At 40.4% G+C, this 16,266-nt stretch overlaps 1 protein-coding gene across 17 annotated transcripts in view; it reads right to left on the bottom strand.

Annotated features, from left to right (window-relative positions):
- Positions 1-16,266, bottom strand: part of RYR2 (ryanodine receptor 2) — a 709,125-nt gene that overhangs the window by 221,449 nt on the left and 471,410 nt on the right. For all 17 annotated transcript variants that reach the window (XM_073338185.1, XM_073338183.1, XM_073338188.1 and 14 more), the window contains 6 exons: positions 15,505-15,691; positions 14,443-14,545; positions 12,414-12,534; positions 6,708-6,877; positions 4,429-4,649; positions 2,572-2,662 (listed from right to left, as the gene is read on the bottom strand). In XM_073338185.1, coding sequence (XP_073194286.1) covers positions 2,572-2,662; positions 4,429-4,649; positions 6,708-6,877; positions 12,414-12,534; positions 14,443-14,545; positions 15,505-15,691 — 893 coding nt within the window. The remainder of the gene's footprint in view (positions 1-2,571; positions 2,663-4,428; positions 4,650-6,707; positions 6,878-12,413; positions 12,535-14,442; positions 14,546-15,504; positions 15,692-16,266) is intronic.

The raw sequence follows: 16,266 nt of genomic DNA, 5'->3' as shown, positions 1-16,266 counted from the left end.
GGAATATTTAGGGGGAGGTGAATGGCAAATCCCTCAACTCCAGTTATGCAAAAACCCAGTCTTTTGGGGCTATGCCCTGTGTGCTGCTGATCTATTACTGAAGACCAAGATCAAAGGCCTGAGCTGTAAAAAGAAATGGCTGCTCTGCCCAACCCATGTGCAGGTTCTGAGACAGTCATGAACTTGTAACCACTGGGACAATCCAGCTATGGGTTTTGAAGGACTGACACCTACCAGAGCCCAAGCTTGGAGCTGGGGTGATCTCTGGTAAGCTTTTAGAATACATGTAGGTTTTTATATTGTTTTTAATACTTTTTCTCTGTAATGCTTTCACCTTAAGAATAAACCTGCTTGCTTATAACAAGCTGTGTGGTTCCTTGTAATTGAGGGCAATCACATTGTTCATAACCTCCGGAGAGAAAGCAAAACGCAGACACTGGCCTTCCATGCACTCTGGCTAGCTGAAGATACCACAGTGCAGGCAAGAAACTCTGCAGCCTGGAAAACCCCCAGTCAGGAGGGAGAGAGGCACAAGTCTCTACCCAAGAGAGGTGACAGATGAAATTAAGTATGACCTGCTTCTTATAAAAGGAGGGAGAAAAGGCAAAATAAAAGGAGAATAGCTGAATGCCTTGCCGAAAGCTGTGTTGGGAAATCATCAGAAGCGATTTTTCATAGTTCACTAAAAAGCGGTAGCATATACAGTGGTGAATGATTCAGCTCTTGGCACACTAAGGCTTTACTCTGAGGACTCTGTGTTGGGGATCTTGTCTAAGTAAGGATATAAGTGTATGCCTTCATGGAACAGAGCCGCAACCAGTATCAACAGGAGACGATAAAACCTTTGGAGCCCGAAGACAACCTGAATGGTAGGAAAAAGATCTGGATTCCTCAGACGTCCCAGAGTAGCCCACTATCAGGCCTCATCCTCAAAGGAAACCTGCACAACACTTCCAGAAAATGAGCCCGGGAGCTCAAAATTCATAACTTTGCTAGACACTAAAATTCACGGTCTTAAACAAGACACTCGATTTATGGCTTATTACAAAATTCTATAACCCACTAACCTCCCTTTTTGTCCTATGACTACAGGGGTGTTAACAGGCCACTTCACCTTGAATGGTCTCCCTTAGAGTATGTACTAGATACTTATGGTAAACTATCAGCTCAATCTTGTATTTAGTGGTGACACTCTGAGTTCCTTTCCCAGACCTGAAGAAGAGCTCTGTGTAAGTTCAAAAGCTAGTCTCTCTCGCCAACTGAAGTTGGTTCAATAAAAGATATTACCTCACTCAGCTTCGTCTCTCTAATATCCTTGGACCAACACAGCTACAACACTGCATACAAAGAAAATGAATCAGTTTTCTGGTAGGAGAGAGACTAACACAAGAACCCAAGCTGGAGATCCTGGGGAGACACCCAGAAATTTACATGACCTTTGTTCTATTTATGCCTTGGAATCATCTCTCTCTTACCCTCTCTCCATCTTGTTTCTTTTTTACAAGGTGTCATAAATATAAAGGGAAGGGTAACCACCTTTCTGTATACAATGCTATAAAATCCCTCCTGGCCAGAAACAAAATCCTTTCACCTGTAAAGGGTTAAGAAACTAAGGTAACCCCGCTGGCACCTGACCCAAAATGGCCAATGAGGAGACAAGATTCTTGCAAATCTGGTGCGGGGGGTACAAAAGGTTTGGTCTGTCTGTGTGATGCTTTTGCCAGGAACAGATCGGGAATGCAGCCTTACAACTCCTGTAAAGTTCGTAAGTAATCTAGCTCGAAAATGTGTTCGATTTTCTTTTGTTTAATGGCTTGTAAAATAAGCTGTGCTGGAGGGAACGTATATTTCTGTTTTTGAGTCTTTTTGTAATTTAAGGTTTTGCCTAGAGGGATTCTCTATGTTTTGAATCTGATTACCCTGTAAAGCATTTAACATCCTGATTTTACAGAGGTGATTCTTTTACATTTTCTTTAATTAAAATTCTTCTTTTAAGAATCTGATTGATTTTTCATTGTTCTTAAAATCCAAGGGTTTGGGTCTGTGTTCACCTGTACCAATTGGTGAGGATTATCATCAAGCCTTCCCCAGGAAAGGGGGTGTAGGGCTTGGGGGGATATTCTGGGGGAAGACGTCGCCACGTGGGCTCTTTCCTTGTTCTTTGTTTAACGCTTGATGGTGGCAGCATACTGTGAAAGGACAAGGCAAAGTTTGTACCTTGGGGAAGTTTTTAACCTAAGCTGGTAAGAATAAACTTAGGAGGTCTTTCATGCGGGTCCCCACATCTGAACCCTAGAGTTCAGAGTGGAGAAGGAACCTTGACACAAGGGCTTGAAGAAAGGACAGAATTGGAAGAGGAGTCAGAGATGAGGCATGAACTCTATGCTTCCGTGTGGACTGATCAGAAGTGAGCGTTAGAGGCTGTCACAAAGAATACTTTTTCTCCTTGCTTCCTGCTAGAGAGATAACATGATATTGTCTCATCTACAGGATGGAGGCAAGGCAACATACAAGAAATAGTACATTGTATAGAAGAAAATTAAAATATACTTTACGGTAAACCACACATACCTTCAGAGGCATCTTTGTTTGCTCGTTTAATAGAGGAACATCAAACACTAATCTCCTTAGCAAGTGTTGCATCATGGAAGGCCTCAATTGGCTGCAGGTAGACAGACAGTTTCAACAAAGCATACAAGTAGCTTTTATGCAATAAATAGACAACCCATTAAAGTAACCACACACTCCAAGGATCTGTGCCAATTGTCCTACTCCTTATGGATTTAGGAATATCTGAAAGTGATGTAATTGACACAGCAGATTAAAAATGCGTGGGAAGGAAATGAAGAGCAAACAATAACAGATGCATACTAAACAAAACTTCCAGAATATGCTACTTCCAGTGTGAACCATATAAAAAAAACTGTGAAAACACAAGCTCTAAAATAGAGAAGAGAAGGACAGGCGAACCAGAAAATGTAATATTCTGATACTGTATTTGATTATCACCGTGCATACTGTAACACATAAAAAAAGCACATAAGAATAATCTTTTGTATTGTATTCTTGCATTGAAGAAGCCATATAAACTAAGTTTTGACACTGTGGATGTACTATATTAGGGCCCAAAGAGTATTGGGCATCAGCTGGAAAGAGAACAAACAACAGGGATTTATCTATATGCCACTCTATATTAGGCAGAGAATATACATATAAAAAGTCTCTCAATAACAGCAAACCATGAACATATATGATATTGACATTATCAAGATTAAAATATTATTATTAACTACATTGAACTAAGGTTTAGGGAAAATGACCTTTGAGAAAAGGTTAAAAAAACCGAGCATGTTTAGTCTTGAGAAAAAGACAACCGAGGGGGGACCAGATAACAGCCTTCAAATATGTTAAGGGCTATTAGACAGTAGGATAAGTCGTAATTGGATTTATATGCATCAAGAGAGATTTACGTTACATATTAGAAAAATCTTTCCAACTATAAGGTTAGTTAAGTACCAGAATAGGTTACCAAGGAGTGTTGTGGAATCCCCATCACTGAAGGTTTTTAAAAACAGATCAGACAAACATCTGTCAGGGATTGTCTAAGTATAATTGGTCCCGCCACAGCACGGGGGATGGTCTAGATGATCTCTCATGGTCCCTTCCAACCCTATATGTCTATGATTCTATAATATATGGCATAAAGAATTCAGTACACTGCTTTTATTTGCCCTGAATTTCTTTCAGTGGGACTTAGGTTCCTGAATGCTTGCACATTTTGAAAATGAGACCTGGGCACTTTTGAAAATTTTGCACTTGGGCTGCTAGATTGAGAAGGGAGAACATAGGCAAACATTCCAAGATGGAAAGAAGGTGACACTAACACAACTGATAGGTTGGAGAGTGTGCTGATCATGAACTACTATGTAATTAAAGATCAGCTAGGATTTAAAATGTAACTGATAACTGAATAGCTTCAGCAAGCAATATAACCTTCTATAATAAATCACAACATGGTATTATCAGTTTGCAATGTTAAAAATGTTCTTAAAAATAATACTCTATTATGTTCATAATTCCCTATTTATATAGACTTTTGTCCCCAATACAGTGCATTCTTTTGGTTTTCTTACTGAGGTTAATTGAGAAGAGTCTGTTAATAGAACAATAACTGAAAAATCTACATGTAATTACCAACTGTGCAACATGAATATCGTCAAGTATATATTTATTTAATACATCTTTCCCAGACTTCAGCAAAATGGAAAAATACAGTCTCTAAAGGGTGACAGTGTATTCAATAAAATCCATAACCATGCTACTGATAAAAGGTGATATGTAGTTAGCTAATCTGCCTTCGTGCTCTCGTATACATCACATCTCAGTATAGCAACTCATCTTTCTATGGAGTCTGGTATATTCGCTTACCCACAAATAGAGAGTAAACATTCTTCAATGGAATCCCGCTGAGCTTTGGTAAGAGAGCAGCCCTTGGAGAGTCTGTACACAGTATGTAATAAGGAATCTATGAGGGAGGCATGGTGCTCTGTGCCAGCAAAAAGAGGAGCACATCTGGTCAACAAAGGCAAGACTGCAGTACAAAGGTATCGATTCAGAGCCAAGGCCATGTCTGTAGCACTCAGAGCAGCCTACGAAACAAATTAAACCCAAACAATGAGACTTGTTTGATAAATATTGTTACAAAGGAAAATAACTACATTTTTCAGCTTTTGCTTATATAGTAGATATAAAAGGAATTAATTTTCAAAGGCACAAAGGGAAAACTCTCCTCCCTACATGCCATGTATGATACAATTACACACTAATTTTTCAAATATACTATAATTATTTTGTGGAAAATGTCAAAGAAGAAGGTGAAAATTGGATAAGCAATGAGACTTAGTACACGGAGAGACAGACAATATACATCCTACAGCATGCACACTCCATTCTAACCTCCTATATTCAGTCACTTGTTACTTTCCAAACATGTCACTTGATATGTAGAGATTTTTCCAGATGAAAAAAAATGAAAAAAAAAATATTTAAAAAAATTCAATTATATATACTATTTTTTCCCTGAAAAAAACATGCTATAGAGAGTTGGCAAAAATGGGGATCTACAAAATGTTAATCATTATTCAACTTATAAACTGTATGATATACAGATACACAGATATTATATATATAGGTGGGCTCAAGCTGCAGAAATTATTTTGAACTGTCTAAAGTTCATGAACCATTTGACAAGGGGTTTAGGGTCAGCCATTAGGAAGACTAGAGTTGCTTACAAAATTCAGATGCATCTTTAGATTTTGAACACACCACATATTGAGGTACAATAGAAGGTTTTGTTTCAAGTCCATTCTCTCTCTTTTAAACACACAAGGCAGTGTGTTTAAAGTATCACCTCTGGGTATTCACATCTCTGGTAATGTTGAGCTTTGAAACCTTCTGGAAAATAAAGGCAATTGAGGCACTGAACAATCAAAGTTGAGGTTATGCATTTTCCAATTGCCTTGATTCCTTCTGCAAAACTCAAGCATCCTATGAAGTCAAAATTCCTGGAAAGGTTCACTTCTTGGAATTGATGTTCTTGGTGTTCATAATAAACCTGGGCCCTACAGCTCCAAACCATCCAATAGTGACTTGTCTGGCATTTAAGTCAAAAGCAGCTTGCCTTGTTTCTTCACAAAAATGCACTTGTTTATACTTCATTCACGTTTGCAAGTTCTTTTCCCATTACTCTGAGGACTAGAAACTTTTTTTTTTAATAAAAACTTAAACTCTACAAAATCTGATCATATCAAATATACATCCAGTGGACTATGTTTCTGATACCTCTGCTCTAGGGTGCGCTCTTCCTGTTGCCAGCACAATTGTATATGATCTGTTTTCTGTAACTATAGAATGATGATCTGTTTAAAAAACAAGTTTAAAGTTCCTGAAATGAGACTACTAACATATAGTACCTTCTCGTTCAAAGTATCTGCTTCGGATGTAGAGAGTTATAACTTACTGATTAATGACAAATATTTTCCCTTTTAGCCTTGCAGAACAAACACAGCCAAGAATAATATGGATTTTATTCCTTATCCTTCAAAAAAGGGCAAAAATTCTGTGCCACTGGTATTAATGCTCACTTCTCTTCAGACTTTTTTGCCACCTTCCATCTGGAATCTTGAAGCCCAAGTCTCAGCCCTCAGACTCCCTTTTTTCCTTCTGGTCATATAGGAAAAATTACAAGGGACAGACGTCTGAAAATAGGAGACGGGTGATTCCAAAGCAGAAATAGGACAAGGTCAAGAGAGTTCGAGAGGTAAGAGGCAGACCCAGATCACAGAATTCTGGAAAAGAAATCTTTTATTTCTGTTCCCTAGGGAGAGGCCCTTAGTTATATCCACAGGCACCTGATCTGATTTTAGATCCAGGACTCCGGCTCTGAAAGTTTCTTTGCTGGGAAAGACACTGGGCCTCTGCGGGCTGGGGCCCTGGGCTTGAGGTGTGAAGGCTCTATAAAACAAGCATAATTTCTGGAGAATATGCATCTTTGCTGTTTTTTAAAATGTTCTCAAAGGTCAGCAGCACCATGGGATGCATCTAGCAAGTGGGAATGGACAGAGGCCACCTTGAAAGAGAAGAATGTCATTTTGTGAAGTGCTTGACAAGCTGAGGGAACTGACAAATCAAAGAATTTAAATCTTTACCGTGTCTAAGGAAGCAGCGGCACGGAGATCTGGCAGAAAGCCAACTTCAAGGAGATGTAGAAGGAAATCCTGGTCCTCAATTCCATAGACTCTGTCAAGGAACAAAACCATGGCTGCCTTGTGATCTGGGCAAAACCCCGCTGACATGTCAGGTTCCACCACAGTACCATCTAAAAGGAAGCAATAAGGCTTCAATAAAAAGGATTATTCTGCATAGGTAAGGGTATTGAGTATCTGTTAATATCCGAACATTTTCCACATGTTTATGTTACACAAAGGCAACCAGTTCATAGCTTGACTGAATAAAATGCGTATGGCAACCTAAATCCAGGTAAACCTTATAGTATAAGTATGTGGTCTCATTCATACTCTGGGTGTCAAAGCAGTCACGCTACCTGACTCTCTTATGTAGCATAAGAAAAATACCCTGTAATATATAGTGTTCACTAAAAAGGTCCAATGAAAAGTGAGCGGCAAAATGATTCTGACTTGTATATCCCTGGAATGCAGCACTGGTGAGAATACCTGAAAGGCAGGTTCATTAACAAAGGAAATGAGAACAAGAGATTACAAGAAAAAAATCTCAAAAAGGACCATTTACTAGAAGATCTTAAAAGGTGATGGAAATTCAGAGCTATTTTTTGAGCTTTAGGAAGTTTATACATGAAAACTATCCTTTGATGACACAATCAAGATGCTGGTCGTAAAGGATCTGTATAGTTATGTTTGAAAACATAACAGAAATGCTAATCCTTTTGATATTTTCTTTCCAAATAATCCTTTTTATTCCTGTATTTTATAGAGTGCTGTTTAGTTATAACTTCTGTCTATAATATGTTCTTATTTGTAAGGTAAATTAGCATTGCTGTGTTTATAACACTGTATTAGAATCAGGATATTCTTGTGCTGTAAGTGCTGCACTGAACCAAGCTGCATCCATGCCTGCAAATGCAGTGATAATTCTACTAAATGCCAGCAACATGGGGCTGACCCTGCTCCTGCCATGAGCCCTATGTGGGCTGACTTGGAGTCCCATTGAATTTATTGGGTCTCTGGTGTGACTGGAACAACAGAGACTTGGTGGGGTAGCTCACATGACTGGAGCGCTGGATGGGTATAAACTGTTCAGGAAGGACAGGCCGGGGAGAAAAGGAGGAGGAGTAACTGTATGTAAGAGAGCAGTATGATTGCTCAGAGCTCAAGTATGAAACTGGAGAAAAGCCTCTTGAGAGCCTTTGGGTTAAGTTTAGAGACAAGAGAAACAAGGGTGATGTCGTGGTGGGCATCTGCTATAGACCACCAGACCAGGAGGATGAGGTAGACGAAGCTTTCTTCAGACAACTAACAGCAGTTTCCAGATAACAGGCCCTGGTTCTCATGGGGGACTTCAATCAACCTGATATCTGCTGGGAGAGCAATACATTTTTGGAGAGTGCTGGAGGAAACAACTAGGGGACATGCTCCTCTTGACCTGCTGCTTACAAACAGGGAAGAATTGGTAGGGGAGGTGAAGTGTGTGGCTACCTGTGCAGCAGTGAGCATGAGATGGTTGAGTTCAGGATCCTGACAAAAGGAAGAAAGGAGAGCAGCAGAATACGGACCCTGGATTTTAGACAAGCAGGCTTTGACTCCCTCAGGGAACTGATGGGCAGGATCCCCTGGGAAGCTAATATGAGGGGGAAAGGAGTCCAGGAGAGCTGGCTATATTTTAAAGAAGCCTTATGGAGGGTCGCAGGAACAAACCATTCCAATGTGCAGAAAGAATAGCAAATATGGTAGGCGACCAGCTTGGCTTCACAGAGAAATCTTCGGTGAGCTTAAACACAAAAAGGAAGCTTACAAGAAGTGAAAACGTGGGCAGATGACTAGGGAGGAGTATAAAAATATTGGTTGAGCAGCAGGGGTGTAATCAGGAAGGTCAAAGGACAACTGGAATTGCAGTTAGCAAGGATGTGACGGGTAACAAGAAGGGTTTCTACAGGTATGTTAGCAACAAGGTGGTGGTCAGGTAAAGTGTGGGACCTTTGCTGAATGAGGGAGGCAACCTAGTGACAGATGATGTGGAAAAAGCTGAAATACTCAATGCTTTTTATTGCCATGGTCTTCACAGACAAGGTCAGCTCTCAGACTGCTGCATTGGGCAGCACAGTATGGGGAGGAGGTAAGCAGCCCTCACTGGTGAAAGAATAGGTTAAGGACTATTTAGTAAAGCTGGACATGCAGAAGTCCATGGGGCCAGATCTAATGCATCTGAGGGTGCTGAGGGAGTTGGCTGACGTGATTGCAAAGTCATTGGCCATTATCTCTGAAAACTCGTGGCAATCGGGGGAGGTCCTGGACAATTGGAAAAAGGCAAATATAGTGCCCATCTTTAAAAAAGGGAAGAAGGAGAATCCGGGGAACTGTAGACCAGTCACCCTCACTGCAGTCCTTGGAAAAGTCATGGAGCAGGTCCTCAAGGAATCCATTTTGAAGCACTTGGAGGAGAGGAAGGTGATCAGGAACAGTCAACATGGAGTCACCAAGGGCAAGTCATGCCTGACCATCCAGATTGCCTTCTGTGATGGGATAACTGACTCTGTGGATATGGGGAAAGCAATGGATGTGATATACCTTGACTTTAACAAAGCTTTTGATACAGTCTCCCACAGTACTCTTGCCAGCAAGTTAAAGAAGTATGGGTTAGATGAATGGACTATAAGGTGGATAGAAAGCTGGCTAGATTGTCGGGCTCAAGAGGCAGTGATCTTGGAGCCGGTTTTGTTCAACATCTTCATTAATGATCTGGATGATGGGACGGATTTCACTCTCTGCAAGTTCGTGGCTGACACTAAGCTGGGGGGAGAGCTAGATACACTGGAAGGCAGGGATAGGGTCCAGAGTGACCTAGACAAATTGGAGTATTGGGCCCAAAGAAATCTGATGAGGTTCAACAAGGACAAGTGCAGAGTCCTGCACTTAGGACAGAAGAATCCCATGCACTGCTACAGGCTGGGGACTGACTGGCTAAGCAGCAGTTCTGCAGAAAAGGACCTGGGGATTTCAGTGGACAAGAAGCGGATATGAGTCAATGGTGTGCCCTTGTTGCCAGAAGGCTAACAGCATACTGGGCTGCATTAGTAGGAGCATTGCCTGTAGATCGAGGGAAGGGATTATTCCCCTCTATTTGGCACTGGTGAGGCCACATCTGGAGTATTGGTTCCAGTTTTGGGCCCCCCACCACAGAAAGGATGTGGACAGATTGGAGAGAGTCCAGCAGAGGGCAACAAAAATGATTACGAGGCTGGACCACATGATTTATGAGGAGAGGCTGAGGAAACTGGGCTTATTTAGTCAGAAGAAGAGAAGAATGAGGGGGGATTTGATAGCAACCTTCAATTACCTGAAAGGGGGGGCGTTCCAAAGAGGAGGGAGCTTGGCTGTTCTCAGTTTGACAGATGACAAAACAAGGAACAATGTTGCAGTGGGGGAGGTCTAGGTTGGATATTAGGAAACACTATTTCACTAGGAGGGTGGTGAAGCACTGGAATGGGTTACCTAGGGAGGTGGTGAAATCTCCATCCTTAGAGGTTTTTAAGGCCTGGCTTGACAAAGCCCTGGCTGGGATGATTTAGTTGGGGTTGGTCTTGCTTTGAGCAGGGGGTTGGACTAGATGACCTCCTGAGGTCTCTTCCAGCCCTAATCTTCTATGATTCTATGTTGGGCCCATATGTGGGTGCAGGGCTATGCCCAGGAAGAGTTAGTTGCAGGATCAGGATCACAGTGTACATCTAAACTAGAGCTGGAAGGTGTAAATTCCAGTTTGAGGAGATATACCGGCACTAGCTCAGATCAAGCTGGCACACTAAAAATAGAAGTGTAGCCACTGTACATGAGCCATGGGAGGGACTAGTCACCTCAAGTACAATCTGATCTGAGTACATACTTGGGGCAGCTAGTCCCTCTCACCTCTGTGACTACACTTCTATTTTTAATGTGGTACCTCAATCAGAGCTAATGTGGGTATGTTAGAATTTTAACTTACCTTCCAGCTCCAGTGTAGGCATACTATAAGTTCTGCTGGAGATAAAGAACAAACAACAAGATTGTGGTGCCAGAACTAGGGGTTAGATTACCAGTCTCTCAGGAAAAGAGACGGCGAGTTGGATTTTTAAAAAATTTTTGTAGAAAAATAGAGAAAATATGTTTGTGGGTATAAAGACATGGATTGTCCCTATGTTCCCATTGTGGAGCTGCCGATGTGCCACACCTTAATTTCCCCTGATTGGGACAGCAATAAATTCACTTCAACAGCCCAGGGCAAGGACAATCCAACACACACTAACAAAATAGCATGTCCCTTCTAACAAGCTTTCTGGACAGGAGCCGTCACAATAAACGGTTTGTAAGGTTCTCACCTCAGCACCCTAGTTCAGAACTCCCAAATGTTGAAGTTGACAAAACAAAATCTGACTTTGGTGTGGTTAGTCTGTCAGAGAAACCACCACCCACTGCAACCTGCAGGGCTCCTTGTCCCCCGACCCTCCCAGGCTCAGTTAAGCTTTCTGCTGAATGCTGTTTAACGCAGCCTCACCCTAGGGCAGGGCAGTTCCTCCTTGATTACACCCCAGGCTGTCAGGGTCCTATGCTCTAGCTTTTCCTTTAAAGGAGCAGCACACTCCATCACAGTGGGATTATTTTAAAAAAGGTCTTAAGGGGTTCTTCATATCTATTTGTTAGTATTTTCCAGAAAAAAAGAAAAAAACTTTATCTGAAACCTACCAAAAAAGAACAGCATCTTAAAGGCTTAAAACAAAAAAAAATTCCTTAAAAAGCAAACAGAATGTGCTAAAAGTAAATAGTATGTGCTAAAGTGGGGATCAAGCTCCAGTTTCTGGTGTCAGCATCACAGCCGTACTGTCACCCTTCCCCTCCAGCAACAGAAACATGGAGGAGCATGAACAGCCTTTTGATACTTGTGCCCAGTGCACATACTTCAGGAAAGAAGGTGCTCCCAGTGCTATTATAGATTCAGAAATGGTAATGTTGTGGCATTGTGATAAAAGTAGGGCTCTATAGTAAAAAGTGAGGGGCTTGTTCCATTCTCTGAGCGTCAATATATTCTGAAAATACAGAAATGTTGTGTTTTATTTGCCAAGAATGAAAACAATAAATAATGTTCATGGTATATTAAATGGAACGGTTTAAATTAAAAAAATCAGATAGACTTTTTAATAAAAGCCAGATATGAACAATGGAACCTGTCTTAAGTGTTACCACAAGAAGCCAGCTAATTTTGCTTGCTGAATAAATTGCACTGGAAACCTAAAGGATACATTAAACTAGTTCCTTAAAACAGAGGGCGCTTAGAAGGTGATCCTTCATGAAACTTATCTTGTTCTATTCCCAGTAATTAGCCTTCTCTACTTTCCCTCCTGTGCACCTTTAAAATTCCCACTTTGTCTACCATTGTTAGGAGATCTGATGGCCATTGTAGACCCAATGACGATCCCACTGAAATCAGTGGAGGTTTTGCCACTGATTTAAAAATGGACATAGAATCACTATCTAGAAAATCAAAGAAAGTGGTATGACTTTTCTAGTTCACATCATGAATAATTAAATTCCCCAGTGTGGGAAATATGGATATAAATATTCACATATTAATAGCAAAATTCAAAAGAATGAGTTGACGCGGGAGAAAGAAATGCACTGCAATCATCTTACCTTTAGCTATTGTTGGCATGTGGAAAGGAATGCTAATTACACCCACCAGATCTTCCAGGGGAATCAAAGACCGCAGAATTGACCTGATCCTAATGGCTTCCCCTTTGCCAGCATGGATTAGCTAATGGAAGAGTAACAAAAAATTAACATTTTTTTCCCTGTAACTATATTTGCCTGCATACTCTAGAAACCTTCAGAAGTACACATTTACAAGAATGAGTGCTGAGCCAATGATAAAAAAACATACACATTTCACTCAATATATATTTCATTTTTTTTTACCCAGATGCAAATTTGTGGGACTTAGTGCTATAAAGGTTTTATTATTAATGTAGAATGACTACATTTTCATGGTGAAATGCTGAGACCCCTGGGAAGAGGGCAGGGTGTCAACGTGTAGTAGGCTTGGTGAAAGAAAATCCATGAGATGCTGATGAGTTCAGCTATTCTATCATCATCAGCTTCACTATCTTAGTTAGCTTACGGCTCCTTCAGGGTGACCATGGGTTTATGAAAACTAGTCAAAATAATGACAGGTTTCAGAGTAGCAGCCATGTTAGTCTGTATCCGCAAAAAGAAAAGGAGTACTTGTGGCACCTTAGAGACTAACAAATTTATTTGAGCATAAGCTTTCGTGAGCTTTTATTTTATGCTCAAATAAATTTGTTAGTCTCTAAGGTGCCACAAGTATTCCTTTTTTAGTCAAAATAATGTTTATTCTTCAAACAAAACAACACAAAAACACATACAGAGAATTTATAATATAGATACTTCCAGTTTTTGAGGATGCCTAACCCTGTATAAACCTGACATTTGGGGGAACCTGTGCAAGACAGTGTTATTTAGAGAAATGAGGCCATAGTTTGAACTTCAATGAGCACAAGTGGTTCCTACCTTATACTTCCCACTCCCACTTGTCAGTTTGCCTCATCCACTTGTTGCATCTAGTCATAACCCAGGCCCCAGTAATGAAAAAAATTACATACATATTTAAATATGGGAGTAGCCCTAATAAATTTGGTGAGACCACTGACATGCATCAAGTTAAGCATATGCATAAGCCTTTGCAGGACTGGGGCCTAGACTGTAAACTCTCCGGGGTGGGGTCTGTCTGTTTATCATATATCTGTATAGCTCCTAGCACAAAGGACCCTGATCATTGACTAGTATCCCTAGGTGATGCTAATACAGTACAAAGATCATGGTGGAATACCACAGTCTATCTTTGGGAGTGGAATTGATTGTTCATGTTTTAATGGATGGCAACATCATTTTTACTTTCTTTTATATGTGAGTGATGTGAGTTCAAGTGTATGTAATGCGAGTAAAAAAATACTGCTTGTTGTTTAAGAAATAGTTTACAGCTGTGAAAAAAGAGGGCAGTTTGGTCTGGATAGTCTCACTACCACATGGGAGAACTTAGTTCAAGAGTATCTCTTTGATGCTTCAGGCAACTTTATGGGATATTTTCAGTCTCCTCGTAGGAAAGGAGGCAACCTGACATTTTGCTTTGTTCCTGTTAGCGACTGCAGAAATGCACAATAGGTTTCAGTGAGAGACAAAACAGGGAAGATTCAGGGGTTCTCCAACATTTTTCTTTGACTAAACCTTCTCGTGTATTCGGGCAAAATGGTGATCTTAGAGCCATGTGGTATATCTTGACTGATGATTCTCTGCTTTCCCTACAAGCCCATACATACTGGTACACCCATTGGAAGTTCTGCACATGTAATAAGGGAAAATTACTGGAGCTCAGATGTGCCACACAGATTCTGAAGGCAGAATTTTGCCTCTGCACAGGTTACATGGAAATCCTTAAGAAACTGGCAACTGGACATTGGATTTAACTAATATCAAAATGATCCCACATACAGTTTATTTAAATCACATCTGCACATTTAAATATTATACTGGCATAACATTGTTTCAATACTAAGGGATAACATGTATTGCAGTGAAAAGGCCAATGAACTAAAACACCAGACTATCAGTAAGAAAATAGCTGTACTTGCAGAGACAAAAAACTTACATGCATTTCAGGGGCACAACGTCCTAACAGGTCAATCAAAGCAGCGTAAAAGGTCATGATGGCATTTCCCATGTGGATAGTGTCATCTTCTTCTTCCATCTCACTTTTTATTGATTTGTGACAGGAAACAAAATACAAAAAAAACAAGAGTTTTTCATCAGCTATGAAATCAGCACAAAGTTGGAGCCAAAGTCAGCTCACACTTACACTGGTTAAAATCCAGTGAGACTCCATCACCCTCAGAGAAGTTATTCTGGATTTATACTGAAGCAATTGAGAGCAGAATTTGGTCCTCAGTGATCATACTGACATTTCCATTCTTACTTTTTAACCTTTCGTTTTCTACTGTGCAAGCTATGTAATCCAATTTCAAGCACTCCTCTTTCAATAGGGGCAGCATTGCAGCAAGAGTAAAGTAACTAAGAAAGAGAATCTGTGTTTGTGGAGTAAAGAGGCATTTTTTTTAACCTGAAAATATCTAAGGCAGTCATGTTGAGGCTTGGGCTGGATCCCTGGCTCTAGGACCCTGAGAAATGGGAGGGTCCCAGAGCTTGGGCTGCAGTCTGAGCCCAAACGGCTATACTGCATTTAAGCAGCCCCTTAGCCTGAGCCCCACGAACCCATATCAGCTATCATGGGACAGCTGTGGGTGTCTAACTCCAAGGCAGACATACCCTAAGACTCCATCCAGCCCTATGGTGTTTGAGAAGAACAATAGGGGAAGCACAAGCTACATGCAGTCTCTCCCTAACTCCACAACAGGAGACTGGTTCCTATCTACACCTGACTGATAGGAGCAAGAAGGAATCCTAAAGATGCTGTGCATCTTGAAAATAGTCATCCAGACTGACATTTGTGAGTTCAGGGACAGTTGCAGGGGCCTCACTTGGCTGAAGATGCACACCCAATGGAATTTTCGGAAGAGGAGAGAATATTTCCTGCCCCACATCGTCAGATTATGTGATAATATTTTAAAAATATGGTAAAAAGAAATACTGAATTCCATAAATAGGATTATAAAACAAAAGGTGTAGGTAAACTGAACAGCCCCATTGCACCTACAGAGTTTTACTGGATCCATTACTTGGGGAAGGTCCATCTCTAGTAGAATCTTCTGATATTTTTATTGCTTCCTCCATGGCAGCAAGTAACCCGTTACCTCCTTCCCCTCTCAATGCTGGACCAAAGCACTCAGGACGACGAATAAGTAGCCTGACCACAACATTAGCATTCTCTTCAACACTCTCTCCTAGCATCATACAGAAAAAATATTGGTAAATGGATCCATTCAGTGTACATCCGAGATATGATCTGATATAAGGTGGGTGATGAATACACATTACATATGCATCAGTACAAGGCAGATTGGACTTAAATATGAAAGACAAAATTCAACTTTATTCAGCTGTTCTTAAAAAAAAATCAGATGTATGAAATTGTGTAATGCCAATAGAAAGAAGCAAAGAAGATTAGTGTTTACATATTTAAATTCTTTCACTCTTCTGTTGTTCAATTCTGCCTTCAGAAATTTCATATGATTAACACTTACTTGATATTGTGAAATCAAAGAGACGGAAAGTGTTAGACCTTGTGTGAATTTCATCAGCATATAGCTAAAAGATTTATAAATGAAACTCAACAAATCTAGTAGCATGGTTATAAGCTATTAGACCAATAGGATGAAGCTGAATTTTATATTACACACACACAAGCACACAACTTCTGATGATTATTGCAATGAAAGTTAAGTATACAGTAACAGAATATTTATTTCACTGAATTTTAAATTAAGTTATGGTCCAAAAAGTGACTAACACATATGCC

Source organism: Lepidochelys kempii, chromosome 3 (assembly GCF_965140265.1).
Source record: "Lepidochelys kempii isolate rLepKem1 chromosome 3, rLepKem1.hap2, whole genome shotgun sequence".
Taxonomy (NCBI): domain Eukaryota; kingdom Metazoa; phylum Chordata; order Testudines; family Cheloniidae; genus Lepidochelys; species Lepidochelys kempii.
This window is presented reverse-complemented; position numbering and strand designations above follow the sequence as displayed.